General features: G+C 40.9%; 1 protein-coding gene across 1 annotated transcript in view; it reads left to right on the top strand.

Moving 5' to 3' along the window:
• PLCB4 (phospholipase C beta 4) overlaps nt 1-24,323 on the top strand; it is a 319,181-nt gene that overhangs the window by 275,540 nt on the left and 19,318 nt on the right. The window contains 2 exon segments of the mRNA XM_030558019.1: nt 15,460-15,575; nt 20,509-20,584. Coding sequence (XP_030413879.1) covers nt 15,460-15,575; nt 20,509-20,584 — 192 coding nt within the window.

Below are 24,323 nucleotides of genomic sequence, written 5' to 3'. Positions count from 1 at the left end.
GCTCGTAGTGGGTCCCTAATCACTCCTGGTGTCAAAGGAAACATAACAAGTGAAGAAAGTATTGAGGTGCTGAATTTGGTCCCATTCGGGTGGCATATGAAAGCACCACTTGACTTTATAGTCAGTCATTTCCTTGTTACCAAGTGTTCTTTGATATCCTTGGATTCCTGTGCTGCAGAGGACTCATTTTCACTACATGCTTGGATTAGTATATGTGGCTGATCATTTTTAGTGTCAGAAGGTTCATCAGAACCTGCAGCAGCATCTACTACAAGAAAAGTCCTTATGTTTATGACCATCGGTGGTGGCTGGACTGGTAATGGTCAAGGAACTGATAATAATACTAAGCACTTTTAATATAAGGCTTTTCATCCTCAAAACACTGTATTAAAATTAAGTAATTAAATCTGAAGGCCCCTAGCCCTCCATGAAAGAGGGAAATAAATGTTATTCTTTTACAGAAACTGAAGTTTTGAATATCCAAAGTCACAAGAGAGTCTGTTTTAAGAGCTAAAATTAGTACTTCAGTGCTGTGGTGATGGGCACCCTTGAAGTACCTGAAACATCTAGAATAGATCATGTGTTCCTAAATTCTTTGGTAATGAGGACCCTTCACCTTAATAAAGTGAGTGTCTCTTGAACCCATCCAGGCCCTTTGCAATCCATTGTGCTATCTCCTCCCCCATTTGGGATTACACATTATCCCTGTGACAATTGCAGTTATTGTTTGCACAGAAAAGTAATATTAGGAAATCATTTGATGTATTTTAGTGGTCTTATAACACACTGTAGCAGCTGGAAGGAAGAAAGAGAGCCATGCAACTCTGCATTGTTAGACCCACTGAATCCAAGAATTACTGCCAGATCCTTGGACACTCCTGACCATGGGCCCCCTAAATTTGGAGGAATAAGTAATGTAAAGGAGATTCTTACCTTTTGTTTTACAAAAGGTTTTCTATCCCTTTTCCTTACAAAGATGGCCTTCCAAACATAAACTGATATAAACTAATTGCTGACTTTGCAAGAATAAGCAGTGAAGCTCCACTTTGGCAGTAGAAGGCTTAGTAACTAATCATCCCCCCTCTTCCCCCCCTCCCCCCCGGCATCCTCTGCATGCTGCTTTCCATGTAAAATGCGTCCATTAAGTTTGTGGAAGGTCCCACAAAGAATCGTGCAGCTAACTGTCCCCAAACCCCTTAGGCTGATATGGTGATGTGATAGTGGCATAGGTTATGTTGAAAACATGGGGCTAGGAAAAAATACAGTCTTCTGCAGGCCTGACCAAAAGTTCTAAAGCCAGCTGTGTTCCTGATTCTCAGTTCTGTACTCGGACCGCTATTCCCCTTCTCTTTCTAACGCCTGGTCTGCACCAGGGAAGAAGTGTGAAAAATTTCCCATCATCCTAACATCAATTCAGCTGCTGAAACACGAGGATACATTGGGAACACCCTAAGTTAGTCACAACACTGGCCTTTTCAGCCCCATGTCATCTATTCCTACTCAGAAAGTGTCAGCTGTGATTATACTGGCTACCCTAAGGTTCCCAGTATTGGTTACAGCAGCTCAGCTGAACTGTGAAAAAATTGTTAGTGTCACTTCTGGGCTGGTGATCAGCCATGGTGAGGTATAGTGAGAGAGAGGTGTTGGCTGCTGAGGCAAGGATTGGGTTCACGGTAATGTTAGTCTTTCTACTCTCTTCATTTAGCTGCATTTTGGAAAACTAAAAAATTAAAACACAGAAAGAAGCCTGGATGGTAAAACTTTCAAAAGTGCCTCCATGATCTATGGGCCCATTGACTTTCAATGCGTCTTGGAAAGGAGGCTTAGTTATCCAGGTTACGAGTCGCTGTGTGCCATTTCCATCCAGAGGAATTCCATGGGAACTTTGACTTCACATCATGGGCGAGTACCAGCAAAGCTGAGTGAATTCAGCTTCAGGGAACCTGACAGGAAAAAAATTGAGCAGTGTACTTTGAACAAGTATTCAAAAGGTGTGTCTCTGATACAGCATTCGTGTGTCTTTTATACGAACAGCGATGTTCCCTGCTTTTATTTTCTTTTAAGTGTAAATGCTGATTTGCCTAAGTATTTCTAAAGACAATGGTAAAAATACTTCAGCAAATAACAGATGCAGAAGTGCTTCTTGAAGTGAAGACACCGTTTATGTGCATGGGATAATAAATGGCTGATTGAAGCCATGCTGTGTGAATGTGGGAGTATGCTAGAGAAAATATGTTAGTGGGAGTATATAGGAGTCACACAGGATCAGAAAGATGTCAGAGGTGGAAACCTTTCACATGTTCGTGTTAACAAGAGGCTGAAACACCAGATGGGAGAAAAGAAAAAAGCATGATAACCTTAGAAGGCTATAAAAATATCTGTAAACTCTTTTTCTTTAATGAGAACAGACCCATTTATTTTTCATATAAAATGTATGGACTGTTGAAAATAGTCAAATATGTATTTGATGTATAAAATGAGATTTGCATACTAAGTAGGATAGGTGGAGAGATCATTTTAATGGGAGAAGCATACCTGCTGAGTAGCCTCCGAATTCATAAGCAGTCATTTTATACCCCTTGATAAAATTAGAACTTCCCATCTTACCTTAATGTCAGATTAGCAGCTTTGCCAATAAACATGGAATTTTGGATTTTGTTAAGTATGGGAGTGGGGAAAAGGAGAGATTTTATTCAGAGGATTATAAGCAATACAAATGGGAAGTTGTATATGCAAAGCTCTGCAAAGACAGGATATTGTTTTAAATACCTCTTCATGATAAAGTGGAAGAGGCTACAGGACAGTAGAAGAGCAACTAGAAATTAAAGCAGGAAAACATACGGTGAATAAATATTGGAGGGAAGACAACTTCAGTACTTCACATCGGTTGTGATGGCAGACCATGCTTTTTTTGTTTCAAGGTTAGTCTGCAAAGGGACCTTCCAATACAGCTACCATTTTTATTTAAGAAGGTTTCTCTGAGTGATGGTCCCTATATGCATTCCACTTGAGGTGCACATGTACTCCTTGTGCCTGAGACTGGAACATGATTGCTAGAAGTGTCCATTAGTTTGTGCCTGCACCCTTATTCTCCTCATACTCCAGACCAAGGGCTTAAGGGGTGTCCTGGACCAACAACCTCTCCAGTTTCTTACTACCTCCTGGGTCTGAGACAGAACCTGTTCAAGTTAGGCTGGCTGGTCTATAATTCCTATGGTCCTCTTTGTTCCCCTTTTTAAAGATAGATACTATGTGTGCCCTTTACAAGCACTCAGGGACTTCACCCATCCCCCAGAATTTCTCAGAGATTATTGCTGTCTTCCACTATCTCTATTCCACTACCCTCCCTCCTTCCCCTCTGCTGCAGAGCCTTAGCCTAGAGCTATCTGTGGTAGAAGGGTAACTGGAGACGCAGTCGGTCTGTACCTCCCTTTATGCCCTCTGTTCAGAGCAGGAGAAGAATGGCACAGGCACAGACCAGCGGACAGTGCTAGCAAAAATCTTTCTGTCTCAGGTTCGTGGAGCACACCTCAAGCAGAATACAGGTAGGGACTGCACATCTTGAAGAACTCCAGTTACTGTACAGGTAAGTACACCTCAGAGGAAGTACACCTTTCTTTTCCACCTCAGAAAAAGCTGTGCCACTGGAATTCCCTTGGGTAGTGCCTAGCTCTGACTCTCAGGTTTTGAACCAAATCCTCTACCTAGGACACAGCCTCACTAAACCGACTGGATGTTGGGTGTTGAGCTGGGGGATTCTCCAGACTTTGGGATTCTGCAGAGGTTGGGCAGGAGACAAGAAAGTTTATCCTCTGCAGGGCACTACTGCAGCTCCCACAGAGGGCTGGCTGGTAAGTCTGCATAATTATGGCTGCACACCTAGCTTCTCTCGTAAAAGACCCTTGTGCTAAAGGGTAGAGAGCCTTTGTGATGTGCATGAGGTATGGAACCCCTGCCTCGACTCGATGCATCCTGCCCCAGTCCTGCTCAGATGAACTGCCTAGGTTCAACAACATTCTGTTCCTTTGAGGCCCTTACATAATAGCTTATATTGAAGTTTGCTGGAAGAGCAATGAGCTATTTTTTAGGGGTTCCGTGATTCTTTTTATTTTTATTTTAAACCACCATATTTTGGTGACAGAGGCATAAATATTTTTTGAAACCTTATCTAAGTAAGATTGCTAATTTGAAAATCTAAGCAGAGGCTTCATCTCTTGTCATTGCATTTGCTAGGCACATGAAAATCATTTTCCATTTTACAGCAGTATTCATTCTCGGGGTTTTCACTGTGTTACTGAGAAGACTGATGAGGCAGTGATTTGAGCTCAGAACAGCTTGTTTTTCCATATGGCCTTTTTCTAAAGTTGCAACATCTAACCTTCTTCTTGCCAAGCATGTGTCCTCCTGTATGACTCTCCACCAATTCTTTAATATTCTCCCTGCCTTTCCATTACGGAAGAGAGGGCATTCCATTGCACTGGCAATAATGGTTTCAGTGTGTGCATGCCTTTCCTCTAAGTGGCATATGCTTCTCTGGGAAGGTGGGGCATATCGTAGAAAGGTGTGATCAAAATGGCAGTCCATTTGCTTACATTGAGAACTAATCCTACATGGCATGGTGCCATACAAAGGTCAGGATCAGACATGTCACTGTAGCAATGTAGCTCGGCTTTTTTGCTCAGTTATAAAAATGTGGTGCGTGATTTTTCAGCAAAGGCAATGAAACAGAAAGTGAACCCAGTCGTGCAGCATACAATCATAGAACTGGAAGGGACTTCGAGAGGTCATCTAGTTCAGTCTCCAGTCCCCATCCTCATGATGGCATGAGAAATAAACATCATTTTTTAGGGAAAAAAAGAATCACAAGTTATATTTACCCTTAGCAGTAGCAGCAACATGCCATCATATGGCAGCGCACATTGTTGATCCGATGCTGGACCAATACCAAAACTGGTCCTTGAGGTGTGGGGGTGGGGGGAGAGTGATCAAATGACCATGTCACAGGAACTGTAAAGAGAAGGTGGAGCTGCCCCCCAACTACTTGGCTTCAAAAAGATGTTTGGGAAAAATGTATTATTTTAGAAGCCCACACTGAGGGGCTTGATAATCTCATTAGTTGAACACAGTCATTGGGATCTGCATGCATGTGCAAATGGCAGCATGATTTTGTCTGGACTGCAGCTGAATGCCTAGCGGAAGCCAAATTTCATCACTGTCCTCCTGTGCTGTAATTCTATCATTCTTAAAATAATTTACCAACTGGTTGCAAGAGTGTGCCAATGATGGCACATGTATGCATTTGCTGCTGCTTACACTTTCTATAAACATTGATTTTATTTCAGTTATAGCATGTCTGTAAAGTGCTCACCACAACCCAGTGCAGTGGGTCTTTGTCTGGCAGGCGGGAAGGAAAGGGGGTGAGGCTCCTTAAAGGATCTCTCCTGCGTTTGGCTTACAAGGATAGGGAAAGGAGAACTTAGCTCACTGGTTGGGGACAGAAAGTGGCCAGACCAGGCAGAGGGAGTATCAGGAGGAATGAGGATTTGTATACCCTGTGCATTCCAGAAAGAGCTCGCACTCTCTCAGGAGTCACCAGCAGCACCCCCTCTTCCACCCATGGGATCAGAGTAGGATCGGGTTTTTAATGATCTGCTGTAAGCGGTGTGCTTGCTGCCTTTTTTTTTTCTCTTTTGAGGCTGGGAAGGAATTTTCCCCTCAGTGCCAGATTGGCCAAGGCAGGGTGAGTTTTGTCATCTTCCTCACAGCAAGTCAGCGATCCACTGAGGTAGGTAAGCAGGATAGATCAAGATGTTGCAACTTGGTAGGTGGCAGGTGTCCTGTGCACTCATTCCATAGGGGGTCTGATTCCCTGATAAGCAGTTGTTGGAAGTGAATTAAGGGGAAGGTAGTCCCTAAGGCAACTGGGAAAGGGGGCATGGGCTCCTACCGTCTGATACAGCAGGGAGACACCCCACCCGCACATCTTTTCCAGACCCTCATAACTTTCACACAAGGGGCGGGTGGTGGTGTCCCTGTGCCAAGCTATGACCAGGTTGGGAATGGAGATGCTGATGGCAGGACCCTCCAAGTAGGTGGAAACCATTAAGAGAAAGACGGTGACTTAAGTCTTATTTGCTAGGTATTCACAGGTACATGAGGTGAATAAAGGTGCAGCCTCCCATCCACTGCATCTTGTTCTTTATCCTATGTGGCTGGGACAGTGGAAAGATCTTCTGAAGTTCAACAAGCCACAAAGATATTTTGGTTCTAAGGGATTTATGTTATTTTTTCTCTCATGTGGGTGTCCTATAAACCGAGAGATGCAACGTGCAGGGATTTTTATAAAGCTGCTGCCAGTAGATAAGACTGAGCAATTTTGTAATGACTCCCACCTAGTGAGCTGTCACCCTCCTGTACTGTAATGTTCATAGTTGTTTGGCATTTCACTGAATCTGAAAAACATCAGTAACTTTTGTAATTATCAGCCTTTCAAAAATGACTTTCATACTAGGAACAACTTGCTCCTGAACCTTAGTTATGTTTAGCTGTACCATTGGTGAGTTTTAAATAAGTTAGCCTATGACTTCTGCAGATTGCAGAAATGATTTGATTTTTAAAACAGATTAGAACATTTATATTGAACAACATCAGAAACTCAGTATTCACTGCCTGAGGCATATGCAGTAAGCGTAGTCTCTTGGAATGGGAGACACCATGGTACTGCACAGTGGTGGCTGTGGAGCTTTTAATGGAGATCATTGTTATGTAATTAATACATAACAGGCTAAATTCTGGTCCCTGAGCAAATGAGCTGTGCTCATGAAATGTGCTCAGGTGAGCCTGAAGGCAGGGCATGGGGCGCACACACAGCTCCTACTCAAGAGATTAAGCCAGTAGAGTCACCTAATAGCAACACCCCTGCAGCTAGATAAATAAAAAATGCAAACTGAACTTAATATACTAAATAGATTGGATATGAATTAGCAGATTCTCACCTAAGAGATGAGACAAGCAGGCTGCAGAATCTTACGAGGCCAGCTTGGAATCCCCAAGTGTTTCATTCATAGGCTAGAAATCCCTTTAGCCTAGGTCCAGCACTTCTCCCACTTCAGTCTTTGTTCCTCAGGTGTTTTCAGGAGTCTTATTGTGTGAGGAGTGAAGAACACCAGATGTTGTCACTCCTTGCCTTATATAGCTTTAGCATATGGTGGAACCCTTTGTTTCAATGCTTGATTCCCAGACCAGTCTGTGGAAAAATACTGACATCCCAAGATGGGAGTCCAGCATCATGTGGTCTGATCACATGTCCATGTAGAGTCATAGCAGCCGTTAATCACAGGCTGCTTGGAGTGTTCTCAGGAAGGTTCATCACCAGGTGGGAGATAAACTTGTCCTAAGGCTGGTTGTTTTTTCCTAATGACCCATTGCCCTGAATAGGGTCTTCCCCATCCACTCTCTAGACTCAAAGCATCTTGTCTAGTGGGCATTAACGAGGTGTAACTACATTTGAAATACAGATACATAGTCAATATTCATACCTTTAGATACAAAAATGATACATGCATACAAACAGAAAAATCATATTCAGCAAATCATAACTTTTTTCCGTTGAAACCTCACATGACTTATCTTGCATAAAATATATTATAATTATTCTGTAACCATATCATCATAATATCAGTCTGAAGAATATGGGGTGTAGTGTCACAAAGTGGTCACATATAAAAAGTTCCTTCTGTGTGAAGAGAGATTTCCAGTTTTAGCTGTATTCCTTATTTTAAGTATAGGGAATCAAACAGAAGAAAGGTATTTATAAGTGCAACTGTCACAGTGTCTGGAGTGGCTCATGACTGTGAGTGCCTACCTCAGGGCAGATAGTCAAAAGCATTGCAGTCCCTGTTCCCCCTGTCCCTCCCCCCAACTGGTGGTATGCTGTATCATTAGATTTCACCAACCGAGTACCAAAAGTGAACTCCCAAAGTACTTCATTAATCTTATATTGGAGTCCCAGACTGTCCCCTGACTGACACTCCAGTCTTTCTGGCCACCCAGACAAGCTGGACTATGTGATAAATGGTCACTTACACCAAAAGTCACATATATTCCAGGTTGTTCCCAGTCCCAAGAGACCAGTCACTCATCCAGGTCAAGTAGCATCCTAGATCTCTCATCAAAGACCAGTTCTATAGTAAACTAACTATAGGTTTGTTAGCTAAGGCTATGTCTACTAGAGAGCTTACAGCAGCACAGATGTACTGATGCACCTTTACCGCTGCAAGTCCTCTCGTGTAGCAGCTCTATACTGACAGGAGAGCGCGCTCCTGTTGATATAACTAAACCACCTCCAGTGAGCAGTGGTAGCTCTGTCGGTGGGAAAGTCTGTCCTGCCAACATAGCACTGGGCATTCTGCCACATATGCCAGCGAAACTTACGTCACTTGGGGGGGGAGGTGTGGATTTTTTTCATACCTCGGAGCAATGGAAATGTTGCCGACATAAGTGGTAGTGTAGACATGGCCTAAGAAAAAGAAATGAGTTATAGAAAGGTTAAAGCAGGTAAAACACATGTACAGGTGAGTCAGTCTATAATTCCAAATGGTAGTAGAGCTGTAGTAATCTGCCAGTCTCCTTCAGGGCTACCCAGAATAACTCTGTGGATCTCCGTCTTCTCGTTCAATTATTCTGCCCTGTTAGAATCCAAACAGTCCAGAGATGCAGGATATTTCCCTGAATCCATACGTATAGCTTTTCCTTACAGAAAACACACTGGGGAATCCATTGAGAGTCTTCAATTTCTGATCATCACACTGGTCTTCAAATGCACAAGAATTAGTAGTTTCCTGCTGAAGTTTGCATTACACAAGGCGTCTTTCTCGGTTAATGGGTTATTTAGTTATAGGGATATACACAATGTAAATGTTTGCTAGCACAGTATAACAGGATACAGATATGTGAAAACAATGCATGTAACATCCCATTAGTTTTCATGAAGTTTAAACACCAAATACATTCTTAGACATTTAACAGTCAGTTTGTTCTATACTAATAGACAGGTGAATTGGCCTGGGGCTTTGGTATGAGCTGCCACCTGTTCTGCCAGTGTCACAGTAACCACTGAATATGCCAAGAAATTTTATACACCAGTAATTATGTGTTTTGCCCGCTGTTAGTAGAGCGGAGTATTTGAGATTATTCTTCCTCAATATCCTGCTTCTTTTTCTGCATAATTCTTGATGTATGACGTTGTATATTCATGTCACCAGATCACCGTGGGCCAAATTCTCTGGCTAAAGTACGGCCCTGAATGCAGTGAAACTAGCATGGATCTGCTGTGTGGGATGGGACAAAGTGCAGCCAGGGCCGGCGCAACCCATTAGGTGACGGAGGTGGTTGCCTAGGGCATTAACATTTGGGGGGCGGCGACCGCGGCGGTGGGACCTTCCGCCGCCTATGTCGGGGGCAGCATTTCAGGGGCGGGACCTTCCACCGCCTAGGGCGGCAAAAAAGCTGGCGGCGCTCCTGGGTGCAGCAGTTCTGTGGTGTCCTCAGATATTGAAGCGTCATGAATCCAAATGCAAATCCCTCAGCCCCTTTCTAGAGCTGTTATAGAAGCTCCTCCATAGCAGACTGCTTCCCCCTACCTCTCCTAGTGGGGCTACTGATAAAGGTACTCTGACATGTTGAAATTCCCCCAAAATAAACGTATCCAGATTCATTTTCAATAACTTCCTTTTTAAAACACTTCCTTTGGAAAGCCTTTGGACTAAATGCTCTAGAATATAGAGCACCAGATTTACCCTAGTGTAGGCAGGCACAAGTCCATTTGTCTACAATGGAGTTACATGTGCATAATAAGCTACCGGCTGCACAAAAGTCATAGTGTGGAGCAGTTGCTCCTGCATATTTGAAATAAAGGTACTGATGAGTCTGACTCATTGTAATACTGAAATGCCAAAAGACTGCGCTGCTCAGCCGCTTATATATAAGTTCCCTGTTGGTTCACAGGAAGGAATTTTGGTGTGGTAATGGTGAAATTTTTCATTTGCCAGTCCGGTTTCCATGCAGAAATTGGCAGAACACAATATGTACTGCATATAAATGTGTGCATGAACCTATGATTTTGCACTGTAAGGTGTGTTTTTTTAATCATAAAACATGCTAACATGGATCCAAGATCATAAAAAGCCACAAAAATGTGGTAGACTCTTCCTGAAATCTTCATTGCTAAAAATAATGGGATTTGTGCAGGTTTGTTCCAGACATCGTAATATAGAAACTGAAATAGCTTAAAGAGAAACACTTTTATTGTTTCATAATGCAGTGTAATCATGTTTTATGTTCTTGATATTAACTTTTACTGAAAAATAATATAAGTGAATTGTAGTTGGGATATAAAGCAACTGACACTACTATGAAATGAGTAGGAATATTTGAGCGATTATAAGGCTTTTGATTAAAATTCTATGTAATGTAGAGTGAATTGCTATGGTATCCCCCACTGGGTGACATTCATCAGTGATAAGTTATACATAATAATACACTTCTGCTGGGTATTCAAAATAAACATGGATCAAATTGTTATTTTCAAATACTGCTTAAAAGTCTGGTGCTGATTTATTTTACAGCCAGAGATGTATAGGAGATGTTTAAAAAGAATCTAAAATATAACAACTCCAAAATATGTATTTCTTATGTAACATGCTATTGGAGCTTTAAATAGAAACATGAATCATAATTAATGGAACTTGAGCAAGTGTAAAATCTTGGTTGCAGAATACAGCAACTGGGGTACTGCCTGTGAATTATTTAAATATAGAATTAAATATGTTTAGTATTTATATTAACATTAGTGCCCCAAATGTGCTAGGCACTGTACTCTACACACATATAGGAAGATATGGTCTCTGTCCAGAAAAGTTTAGGCCTTGATCCAGCAAGGTACTAAAACACACAACTAATTTAAGCACGTAAGTAATTCTACGGGCGTCGCATGCTTTAGTAGCTTGCTGACTGGGCCTTAACCACTACCCACAGGTATATTAATACTAAAAATGAATTACATTTACCTTAAACTTTCAAATAATTACAAGTGGTATTTACCATGTGGCTTATGTTGACAGGCAAAGTAGCTAGTAAAATCCTTTTGCCTCTGAAAGCCATATTTGAACTGTATTATTGGCTATTATTTGGAGTTTGATCAGCAATATGTAATTTTTTAGTATCTTTGTTTCTAAAAGAAAAGAGTGAAATTAAAATGACAGAGGATTCAGAAAATCCTGAACCAGAGATTTATGCTATACTTGCATCGGGTGTTGCCAAATGTACTTTTAACCAATCTAGAACATATTTCCACTTGAAACTTTGTTTGCCTCCATACACGTTACCTTTATGAGCAGTGTTTGAACTATGCTGTAAAACTGACTTGGAGTTTTTCTTGGGACCTAGTCTTGACAACAGCTGTGGATGTAACAATTATCTCTAGTGTAATCAGACCTGTGTCAGCTAAGGCATTTTAGCTAGTCGTCCTTCCTCCCAGTTCTCCCTGTGACTGGGAGTCCCGTAGTGTGTGATACCTTAGGTGTAGTGCTTTGTCTCCCAACATTCTCCGTACTTTATGCTATGCAGCAGATAGAGCAATGATTTCTATGTCTATATACATAAAAGAAAAGAGCCATGTTGGTGTATCCAGAGCCTGGCGGTAGCCATGGTACATACCTGATGGTCAGCCTCTGCTTCTCTTGCATCACTGAACATTCATATTCACCATCTGAGATGGATCATTAGTCATTTGGACAGAGTCCAACGTAAGAACTTTGATTACAATCTGGAGTTAATTTGTCAGGCCTGCAGAGCTGTGTTGCATTTTCTGCAATCAATCAATGTACAGGAAGGCTCCAGACAAAACTCACAAACTGAGACGTGCCAAGCTATGTCAAAAGTTTGAGGAATTATTATTAAATGATGATTTTGTGATTCCAGGTCAAAAAGGCAGACCTACCCAGAAAAATTGGGCTTACATTGGGGGTAAAAATTTCTGGCTGCACCTATGTGGTTATTGGAGAGCTCTCAACTCTCATCCAGCTATGAGAAGAGGACAAGTTGCTTTGAGGAACCAGGTGTGGGTGAACTCAAAGACAAAGGATCAAAACAGGAGGCAAGGAAGAGATGATGATCCTAGTGAGGCGAAGCATTCTAGGGATGAAAAGACCATGGTACAAGCTACTGTACTGCATTAAGTTTATTCTTCAGAATGTTCCTCTGTAGTTTTTTTGGAGATGCAGATTAAAGATGCATTTAACTCAGAGCCTGGGTATTGTCAAATAAAACAGAAGGGCTACTTTTCCACATGGCCCATAAAAATACACTCTTGTGGCTATTACATTTGTTTCAGGCTTGATTATCAGTTTTTTACATTCCCAATTTATGAAGGTGGCTTCAGGCTCAGAAATGCCCTTCTGAAGATAAGAAGAAATAGTCACAAAGGGACTCTCCCAGAGCTGCACCGCTACTTGCAATTGCTCTATTCTCCAAGTTAGCATTAAATTCAGTGCATACCATTGTGCTAAGTGTCAGAAATCAAAGTTAAAAGAGGAACTGGGCATTTAAAAATGTTCTTACCATGAGGCTCATCCTGTTGTGGGCCCAGCAGCTAAATAGAGCAATGGGGCTTGGGTGAAATGTTGCCACTTTAAATAACGTGCAGTCATTTCATATCGTGATTCAGAAAATTCAAGAATATTTGACACAATGGATGCCAGTTAGTTATGTCCCACAAAAGCACAGTTGGGCAGATACGTCGCAACATTTTCCAACCTACAATCTTTTTTTTTTCTGCTTCCTCCTTCCCCACGAACATCCCCAATTCACAAGGAGGAACTTGCACATGTGGACTACGTTTTTTTCCACTTAAAGCTACTTTACATCATCAATGCTTTGTCAAGGGAGTCAGAAAGGCAAAACTTGAGAGTTCAGCAACAACCTTGTGAGGAAAGAAGGGGATGAGAGGAGAAATGAATAGTTAATTCTCAGGCCGCAGCGGGAGCTAAGGAAAGCTCAGAAGATAGCCAGAGGTGGCGGATGAAGGAAGGAGATGAAAGGGTGAATGAAGTGCAGGAGGAGGCGACCATCTGCACACATGCATCACAAAAGAGAATTAAGAAAAATGCTTCAGATGCTCTATAAAACAACTGAGGGCTGCGCTGCTACCCTTAGAAACAGCCAGCACCAACATGAACAGCAAACTAGACCGAGTTATCCCCCATCAATCAGCTGGCTTCACTCCTCTCCAATGTCATCCGACTTCTCTCCAGTGATCTCTTGCTGTCTCTGGTCTGCTAGCTAAGCGTCACCCAACTACTTGGATAGCACAGGCAGACATTACAATTTCCCAGCACACACAGCTTTATAATTTCTTCCTTTTTACCTGCATTTGTTTGTGTGCATTCAAACTAAATGGCTGTTTCATGAAACAATTTGTGATGAGCATGTGTCCACAAAGAAAACACAGCCCAGTTGGTTATCTATCTGAAATAGCTTTCTGTTGAATACAACATTTCAGGGAATATAATATCTTGGACAAGGTGAGTATTGAGAAAAGAATAAAATTAGGTTGTGATAGGGAAGTTCTGTATGGTCCCTAAATAAGCAGGATTTCAGCACAGAATGTTGTCTCCTTTTCCCAGTTCATGCAGAAATGCAGGACAAGTGTTCAGATGGCATATAATTTCAGATAATTATGCTTAGTCTTTTATATCAAGAATTGTACTGTTCTCTTTATCTGGGGAAGAGTGTGTCGCTTTAGTAATTAAATATATCAGACAATTCACCTGTGACTGTCAGTGCCGTCAGACCTGCTTCATCCTTTTCACTGCTTGCAGCTTCTCTTAGATTGCTAATCAGCCTGTACATTCCCTGCTGAAGCTGACATCTTTCTGATGCTGATGGGGTCCATTTTTTTCCTTTGATTCTTTGCAGAACAGATTGCTCAGAGCTTCCTTCTGAATAGAAATTGCAGGAGCTGTAGATGTTACTGCCCAGAGGGGTGGATAGCAGATGCTGGAATTCAGGTTTATGTTCTAATGCAAGCTTTTAAAAGCGTTAGTAGCATTTGTTAAAGTGGAGGTGAAATTCTTTCGGTGGTATTTTTAAAAGGAACTACACGAATGAGTCAGTTGCTGTGATATACGTGAAATAGTAGCAACGAAGCCTATAGTATAGAGCAGTAGTGTCAATGCAGAATGTCTAGTGAAACTAAATGAAAACAGACCAAAAAAATCCTGATCATTTTTTAATGTAAAATGTGATCTGCTTACATTTCCCACAGTAAACCAAACCATAACAGTTAATATGAGACGTTTTTGTCAAGACCAGATAAAATCTAGGGCTACAATATGTTAATAAAATAGTTAAAACAACAAAATTCCTTATTGCAGTGTATGCTCAATATTTTCATACCATCACTGGCAGCCAGGTATCTGAAGAATAATGAGAATGTTTCATAAGGAAGGATGACTAAAATGGCTTATGAGTTTCAGGCCAGTGCAGAGCCAGGACACACAAGCATTAAATTAGGAGTATTACTTCTGAAACTGAAAGGTTTTTATAAAGAGGTGGACCTGTGTATGTAATATGTGTGTACATAATTAACCTTTTATTCCCATGCAGAAAATTGTAGTGTAAATCAGGTGGAACTCCATTGAAATCAGTGGAATTGCACTGGTGCGATATAGATCAGAATCGGGCCCTTTATGACTAGTTTTTGCCTGGGAAAGGCCAGAAAGAAAAACACAAATATCCGTTGCCGCTGACTAAATATATATTTGATAGCCTTATTGTGTAGCTTAAAGTCACTTGGAATAAGAAACCAGCTTCTGCATGATGAACCTTTGCTAGGACAAAATACCCAGTGTCACTAGACTTCTGGACCAGATCCTCAGCTGGCGTAAATTTGTATTGACTTCAGTTGAGCTACGTGATTTATACCAGCTGAAGATCTGGCGCTGTGTTCAGTCTAGGATATTTAGGGGGGGCCTGTTATTTTTTTGTGTTCCCCAGGGTTCCAGAATCTTTGTTTGATATCCAATCTGAGTTCATAAATCTCATTACTGCACTGCATTTAAGTGATCATTTATTCCAGAAAGATATAGTTCTAGGTATAGGTATTACCAGTTATAGATATTACCAGCTGGCATTTTTTCCATAATGTTATTTGGTTTGTGGTAGCTGTGTACCATATTTTCAGGATATTAGCACTGTCCCATGACAGATTTTCCTACAACGTGCACTGAGAAGAAAGGCTTTACATTTACTGTGGGAGATCTAGACCCCTTGGTATCAGGCAGCTAAAAAGGATTAAATACAGTGCCAGACATATTTGTTCATACACTGATCTTATCCACTATAAGAAAATGAAACATTAAAAGTCCAGCAACCTAATTGTAAGGTCCTACTGTTTTCCAGGAGCACAGCGCTATGCAGAAGTTGCACTGCACACAAGTTGACAAAATAGTGGCACAGTATGATAAAGAAAAATTATCTTATGAGAAAATGTTAGAGAAGGCAATCAAGAAGAAGGGGTAAGATAATATTTTAAAATGCTTTATAAGAATCAAAACAGATTTTTATGCTTTTACTGTCTGGAACAAAATATTACTAGAAAAGTAATTTATATTTAACTTACAGCAGCCCGACCTGGCCCTCCTCAGTCAATATAAGTTTAATCTGCATGAGGATTTAAGGATTGGGCGCTAAGTGTTGTACTTGCTTTGCCTTACTGGAGTCCTCTATTTTCTCCACACGTGACATTAAAAGAAATTAATCAGATCAGATGTTCAGTCTCCATGGGCCTGCCCTTGCTCTCATTGAGGCCAATGGGAGTTTTACCATTGGTTTCAGTGAGAACAGGCTGAGAACCTCCGTGAATAACATCATCAGACTTTGATCACAATTTGGTCTTGGAAAAAAATTGGTGTATTAATCTTGAACTTTGTAGAAGGAAGCTCAAATCAAATAATAGGTTCTGCTTTACTGTCATCTAGAAAAGGTTCCTCTCAACACAACACAGGAACTGTAAATATTCTTTCATTCCCAGCTGGTTATAAATTGGCTTCTCTAATGGCAGTGAAGCTACCTCAATTTGTGCTAGCATAGGATCTGACCCATTGTCTATATGCTGTTCTTAATTGCTCTGGAAGTTACTGGAATATCTTCATCACAATTCATAAAACTTGTCTCTTGCGGTCCTAATAGGCAGAACCTAAAGATTTCTCTAATTTCCAGGTTCCTGTTGTTCTCCGATTGCTAGGTCTTTATCTTGTAGCTGCTTCTCCTCTGTTTTCCCTGCTGCTGACATCTAATCCCCACAGTTCCTTTTTGATTACATAACAATATTGTACTGTTAGTCTTACAGTTAACCTGTGACCCCTGAGAAGCAGGAATGAGTTTCTTGGTAGAATACAGAATATATTAGCAGTTAGTATTAATGGTTTGTAACAACATTTCCCTGATCCTGGAATGACTCCACTCTCCGCCTCCCAACAAATTTAATAAAATAATATTAAATTATTAATATTGGGCTGATGCTAAAGGGTATGCAACTGAGCTGTTGAGTCCAGTCTCTTAGAGAATTATTTGCTGTATTGAGCTCAGGTGCCCTTTTGGCAATGGGTTCTTTCATAAATACTTTACTGTGTTTTATATAATATTTGGATGGAACAGTAATATGTGTGTGTGCCTGAAATGATATTAAACAAAACTCTTATTAGAACTAGCAGTCTCTGAAGCAAAAGAGGTAACAAGAATTCCCCACAATAAGTTATGAAAAGGCTACACAAAATCCTTGAGCTGTTTTTACTCGAAGGAAGGACAACCATTATCAGGACCCAAATATTTCTTAGGCTGAGCAGCACTTCCAGAAACAATCCTAATATTGCAAACAGATCACTGAAATATTAGCTACACTCTGATTATAAGGAGAGCTGGTGAAACAGGAGAAGCTCATTTCAATTGACTAAACTGCAGCACATAGCTAAAGAGATTGCAGCTGTGAACTGGGATTTTAATTAAGATGGTAGAGGGAGTATTCATTCCTTGCACCATTAGTGACAAACTGAGCACTATAGAAGTTATACTGTATCTGCCTTACAGGGAGAAAGTCTTATAGCTGTTCTTCATTTTGAGAACCTTGAGCCGGAAGATTTATGAATCAGCATTAACATTGGTCTGAGAAGAGATTGGTCTTCCCGCTCTTCTGCTTCTAAGCAAAACAGCAAATAAACAAAGGCAGATATCAGATTTAAATGTGGTAATAACTGCCCATGACTGCATTAACAATCAGTGAAAACCTTTGTGTAAGACCTCTTAGAATGATCTGAGAATGGGTGAATGGGAAGATAACTCATCCCAGTTTCACCTCACTTAGGTTGCTGCCTGTATCTAAATTAGATCACTGCAAGTTTTCACTGGCATTCATAACACTTCTCTGCTCTCAGGCCTCCTGAAGGTTTCTGATAATATTGGTCCGTGCTTTGGAAAACTAAAAGATTTAAAAATAAAAATAAACGAAAGCCTTAAGTGTAAATAAAGGAGTAGATGGCCTCGGGGGGACACAGAACCATTTACTTGTCACCAGTTTGACTCCATCCCAAGTCATGAATGACCAAAAGCCACCATGTGGTGGCTATTCTGTGGTGCAAGGGAAAAGAACTGTTCTCTAATCCCTAGTGGATAGATGTCCCTATCATATAAACTGTTCTATCTGTATGCATTCTTGCCAGTTTTAACAGACAGGCCAATGTGCTATGTGTGCACAGATTTTGGTTTACCCTCTTATTCCTAAAAGTGGATCCTTCACATCTGGATCAAGATACACTGAGGGGATAGTGCAGGGGGAAGTTGACACTGTCACTATTTGTGCTCCAGTGAGCCCAGATTCAGCCAGGATCTCAAGCACATACTTAAATCCATCTCTGTTCCATGGTACATTTAAGGACCTCCTTAAATGTAAGCACAGCCAATGGAACTTAAGCACATGCTTAGCTTTTTAGGCATGCGCTTAGGTGCTGTGCTGAGTATGGGCCCTGGTTCATTGGCTAAATAATGTATTTGGTTTCTACTGCTGTCATTCTGGCAACTTCCACATGCAATACGCTGATTTCAAATAAATTAAAAAAATTCAAGGAGTTCAATTTGAATTTGGTGCATACTTCATCAAAAAGGCAAAAATGTCTTCCTGATAGATATAGAATATGGTCTCCATTCGGGTTTTGTGATGCTTACATGTAGTTTTTTTCTAGTGTATTTCCCACGTCATGACATGTCTGTCAGCTGCATAATTTTCAGGAAAAAAATCAATTACAGCTTCATTCACTGACAGATGGACAGGATTTAGTTCCCTGTGCACTTGAGCGGGTAGTTCAGATGTGCAGTACAAATGCCAAACATGCTCATAAATCTCAGAGTTGGGGGAGCTTGTGTGCTCACGTTCCAACTCTGAAATGTGGTTGAGGGGGACCCAAGGACAGTCCTGGATTACCAGGGATGTCCAGGAGCCAAACTGTACGATGTACGTGTGTGTGTCTGTGTGTGTGTAAGTAAAGTTGTGGCATGGAGTGGGATTGTTGTAAGGGAATTTGTTCACATTTAGGACTATATAGCCTAAAGCTTACGAACATTTTGACAGTACAGAAGTGGGTGATTATGTTCAGCCAATTTTAGCATTCCCTCACCGCAGTTTGAATGCTACTTTAAAAAAAGGAATAAACAATTGGTAGTGACTATTGGGATTTTGGAAATTTTACTGATCGGTGGGTCTTTGAATAAATCTGTTTGATCCTCCTGAGTGGAGATCATCTTCATAAAGCATAAGAAGCTTTAAGCTATATCGTGGCTAGATCCTGAATTCATTTACACCGGTGTAAAACAAAAGTAACTTTGCTGCAGCCAATGACATTTCAGATTTAGTCTGATGTAACTGTCCCTATAACTCTATAGGACTTTCCAGAATATCAGACCTATGACAGAAATCTATGCAAAACCTTCCTTTCTGCAACAAGCAAATCAGTGATTAATCCTCACGGTGGCCCATAGGAAACACAAAGCACATCACTCCTTGTATTTCCAACATAGACTTCTCTAGGAACATTTGAGGATAAAGCTTTCTGCTCATTTCCATAAGTTAGCAGCACTTTGATATTAAAATAGGCTTTAAAACTGGCATTTTTTAATCAAGCTCCATTTCCAGGACTGTGATTAATTTAATTTTACTTCAGCCAAGCAATAAACAATTTAATTGGGGCAAATCTTCAGCTAGTATAAATCAGTGTCATTCCACTCAACGACAATGAAATCATGCTGATTTACACCAACTATGGATCTGATGAGAATTATTTTTTAAAGGGGCTGCACAAAAAGTGAAATAAAAATATAGTCTATTGAAATACAGATTTGTTCTAAAACCAAAACAAAAAGGGCATGACAGGTAGGGGTTTGAAGGATGGCTTGAAAATTTACTGACTCTTGTAAGACTTTAATTGAAAGCTTTCTTGGTGCTGTAATGGAACTTGTGATCCTACACTGTATGCTGCCACCTCTCCCAGCACAAAATCCAAGCAACTGAGATTTGTGAAGAGAACTGTTGCAGGAGGGTAAAATTTTCATCACTCTTCTACCCACCCCCCAGACAAGTTATTGAGTGGCAGCATAGCCCCTTTGCGGCTATTCTTCCAGCCTGTGGTGCCCCTACAATACCAGAAGACCCTTGCCACCCACACAGAGCCCTATTAACTTTAACCCAGTTCCACATGGATGCCACAGTCCTGCTATATGCATTCTGTTGCAGGATCAGGGTCTGTGTGAGGATTTGGTGCTGTTGGACCCATGCAAAGTTCAGCTCCAAAAACCCGAATGTAATGGCAAGGGATCTGTGCCAGCCACTCCACATTGGCCTGTTTGGCTATGCAGATCCTCTTTCATGGCACACGGATATGAAGACCAATCCTTGCAGTCATTTCAGCTTTGCTGCAGTAGGGTACTCGCTGGAGGTAGCTGGACTTGACAATAAACCTTTTTCTGCTAAAGATGAAGAACTCATAATGGAAACTTGTAATCAAGATACATTTTTCATGCCTCAAACCAAAAGGTAGCAAAATTGGCTTTAAAAGAAACAAAACAAAAATCATATCTAGGCAGTGAATCTGTTTGCAGGTTTTCAGGCTGAAGATTAATTCTATTGGCTAAAAAAAGAAATCAGCTTCATAAATGGACTTGCAGACATATCCTTAGTAATTGAATAATTGTGGGTCTCCTCTAGAAATAACAGGTGAAGTGTGTTTAAATTGCATGATCGGGAAGCCAATAATATTTGTAAGGTGTGAATAAATTGGTCGAAGAAAAAATTTCATTCCAATACACTACAGTACTTCATCATTGACTAACCTGTTCATTAGTATGCGCTGACTGGATGGGAAGATATTTAACTTTTGGCACACATTTGCAATTTTGCTTTTTTAGAGGAAGTAATTGTCTTGAAATGAAGAAAGAAACTGAAATTAAAATTCAAGCATTAACATCCGATCACAAATCTAAGGTAAGAAAACATGCCAGTGTTAACACATGCAACATTTGAGATCTTTGGAGACCCAAATGGTAGTTTATTTTTATGAAAGCATGTGAATGATTTTCAGCAATAATGACCATGCAGAAAAGAATGGAAGTAACTCAGTGTCTAAAAGCTTTTGTTTTTTTCTTCAAAAAGAGCAAAATCCATTTCCTGATCTTAACAATTTTTGAAGAGAGTATCATGTTCCTAGATTTGTTTCCATGTGAAACAAAAATGTTTGGTCATTTTGTAGTAGTTTCAGCTATGCAGACAACAGAGGAAAATGTGCTATGTGAAAATTGGAATTGAATTTTGCCATCAAAAATATGTAGGTAAATGGAATTAGCTGCTTGTTAGTTTTACATCAGTGTCACCTTATCCAACACCCTGCCAAACACTTGACTCTCCCTGTGCCCTCACTGTCTCTCTCCTGGGTCCATCCCATTTGCATCATATGTACTACTTGTTACTTCTTTCTTCTCCTCCTGAGGTGAATCAGTTGCTTTCTCCAAGTTGCCTGTCCCCAAATAACAGCACCCAAGATCCAGTCCCAGTTGTTCTTAAATCAGTTGTTCTCAAGCTAAGCTATGGTCATGGACCATTTTCAAGAGTTGCATGGAGTGGCTCCCTTGCAGAGGTAAAACATTGTCAGTCTTCATGCTAGTTGTGGTGCAGTATAGATCTTACATAGTGTTTCCAGAGATTTCCTGACCAATTAACGAGTCCTCATTCAGGACTTTGCTCAGTTGCTTCCTGTACTACTTTGTCAAAGATTTCTCTGGTGCCATTTCAACTGCTGTCAGGTTTGCGGTTTATGTCAAAGTTAGAGGAATAGCAAATACACTGTAGGATACAACCAGCTGCAAAATGACCCAGAGAGATTATAGTAGAGGAGATTGAAAACAACAAGGGATTTTTACCTAATGTATGTAAAGTCTTGCACACAGTGAGAGGCATCAAACACCACAGATACCACATGGGAGAGGTAACCAAGCCACAGTATTAAGCAGACTAAGACAAGCTCACTTTCATCTTGTTGTCCCTAATATTATGCATTCATGAAAACAGGACACGTAGATTCTAGTTTTCTCTACTTCTGCAGCATGTTGATGTTACTCTGTTGGTGAAAAAGGGTAATGCCCTGGGCAAAATGTGTTTTCCCTGGATGCATAGGGCTGCTGGAAGAGTGCTGTGTGCTCCCCATCACCTTATCTGCCTAGGCGGATAGAGGCAGGTTGAAGATTAGGGGCAAACTGGCAGCCAGAGGAAGCATGATTAGAGTGTAGTGTGCTCCATTTCCATATGGTCGGTAGAGTAGCCCATAGGCAACTGTAGGAAACCACACGGGATTGCTCTAAATTGTATCCAGCAGAGCCCGGCGTATGGGAGATGCAAAGACAGCTTAAATTCCCCCTCCTCCATTGTGGTTGCACCTCCTGAGCGCCACAGCTCAAGGGCCGTAGTTTGCCATTGCTGCAGGGAAGTTGTGAGGTTGGTCTAGAGAAAGGAGAGTATCTATCAGAAAATAGGAATCTTAACAACATAGCCACAATAGGAAATGTCAGAACAACTGTCTGAAATAAAAATGGGTTGTACTGGCAAATTGGTAAAAGAGGAGCTAGTTATAAAAATCAATGTGGCTAACAACTCTGGAGAGAATTGCAAGCTAGACAGTAAGCTTAAATACAAAGCAAAGTGTAAAATCTTAAAGCTTTACAGAATAGAAGAGTCTTTGATGTGATCTCAGCTGCCCAAAATTGTTTATAATCTACATGGACATTTAAGTGTTCACTAATCTTCTACTTCCAGTGAGTCTGACTGATGATTTTTTTCCCCCTTCCCACAAACTGATTTGGATATTAGGGTATGTCCTTTTAAAATGCCCACTTCCAAACAGATCCTGTCAAATGCGTAATCCGTCCCCACAACAGATGGATGGCTTGCTTGCTTCTCCATGTCTAGCTTTAGGTTGGGATTTTCAAAGGACCCTAAGCTTGAGGTCCTTTGAAACATCCACCCTTTGTGGCTTTACTGATCCCACAGAACACTTTGATGCTGGCTTTCACTTGTATCCCACCTGGGTGGTTTGCTCCAGACCAAATGGAAATCTTCTGCTCCCAACAGAGTACAGCTATGCAGATAGAAATTACGTTGGAAAATCCTGAGATGCCGAATTCATACAGTTCCTGTTGAATTCAGTGGGAGTTGCAGATACTCAGAAGCTGTTCAGAAACCTCTCACCATTTGACCCATTGATTTTAAGATCTGAGCTCATCGGATTAGTGAGCTCCTAGGATTAATCCAACATGTGTCAGATGTGCATCATCCCCGTGGCAGAAGATGTGTAAAAAAAACTTAAATACCATGCAGCTATGCCCATTACCAGTGGTAATGGTCTACAGAGACTTGCTCCTCTGTCGTTGGTACAAATCCAGGTCACGTGTGACATGAAACGCTCATTTTCTTTTGAATGCACAAATGCATACTTTGCACACATCTAGCTTTGTAGATGCAAGATACATTCCTGTATTGGAAAACTAGGTTCCTAATATCCAGCAAGAAAAGGAGGCAAGGGAAAGAAGAAAAAATGTTAATGTTACTGAAAGTTCTGTATGAAGATTTGAGTCTCTGTAGACATACATGGAAGCAGAGGAAAGGCAGGATTTCACATTCACTTCTGCCTGACAGATTTCTCTTCATCCCAGGATATGTTATGCTTTTCTTGAAATCTACCTCTCAGCTTTGCAGGACAGTCAAAGAGATGGTTTCAGAGAGGCTTGTTTTACCAGGAGCACTACCTATCTTTTAGGCTGCATGCTTATTTTAAGGCCAAGTAATTAATGCTTTGCATCTCTCTCCAGATCAAGCACTTGAATAATAATCTTGCTTATCTGTCTAAGCTCTGTTGTTGGTTTCTTCATTGGTATTAGAATGTCTGTTCAGTATACATGATTTCCTCCCTTGTGTTCCTCTGTAATATATGTAGCCACTTTTCAGAAACAATTATCAGAGCATCTCTTTCCTTCCTTTCCAGAGAACCTAGAATTCTTTGCTTTTCTGTGCTTATTTGGTTCTCTAGAGGCTCTTTGTCACTAAGTCAAAAGAGTATTTTCTTTCCCCAGGATTTCCAGTGTTTGCATTAATCATTTGGTTTTTCAAGATACACCTCTACCCCGCTATAACGCCACCCGCTATAACACGAATTTGGATATAACGCAGTAAAGCAGTGCTCCGGGGGGGCAGGGCTGCACGCACCAACGGATCAAATCAAGTTCGATATAACATGGTTTCACCTATAACACAGTAAGATTTTTTGGCTTCCGAGGACAGCATTCTGTCGAGGTAGAGGTGTATTTTTAAGCTGGACATCTTGAGCCTGATTCTTATTTATACTGAGGCCATTTTACACTGCTCTGGCAATGTAAAAGGGAACCTAAATATGGAAGTAAATTATATTTACATCCTCTCTAATGCCTGTTTGTGCTGCTAAAGCAATGTAATGTGGATTTAGTATAAATGAGACTCAGACCCCTGATATGGAGAATGTGCCTTCAAGGCCCAAGTCTGTCCTGGGTACTATGTGGGGGAGTCACACTGCAAGAAGAAATGAAGGAGAAATTCTGGCCAACCCTGGCTCAGTTCTCTCCAGGATTGTACCAACTTTTGAAAGGGTGCAGTACCCAGCGGCTCTACCCCATTGGAAAGGCCATTACAACTGCAGCGGCAT

This window comes from Gopherus evgoodei, chromosome 3 (assembly GCF_007399415.2).
Source record: "Gopherus evgoodei ecotype Sinaloan lineage chromosome 3, rGopEvg1_v1.p, whole genome shotgun sequence".
NCBI classification, from domain to species: Eukaryota; Metazoa; Chordata; order Testudines; family Testudinidae; genus Gopherus; species Gopherus evgoodei.
This window is presented reverse-complemented; position numbering and strand designations above follow the sequence as displayed.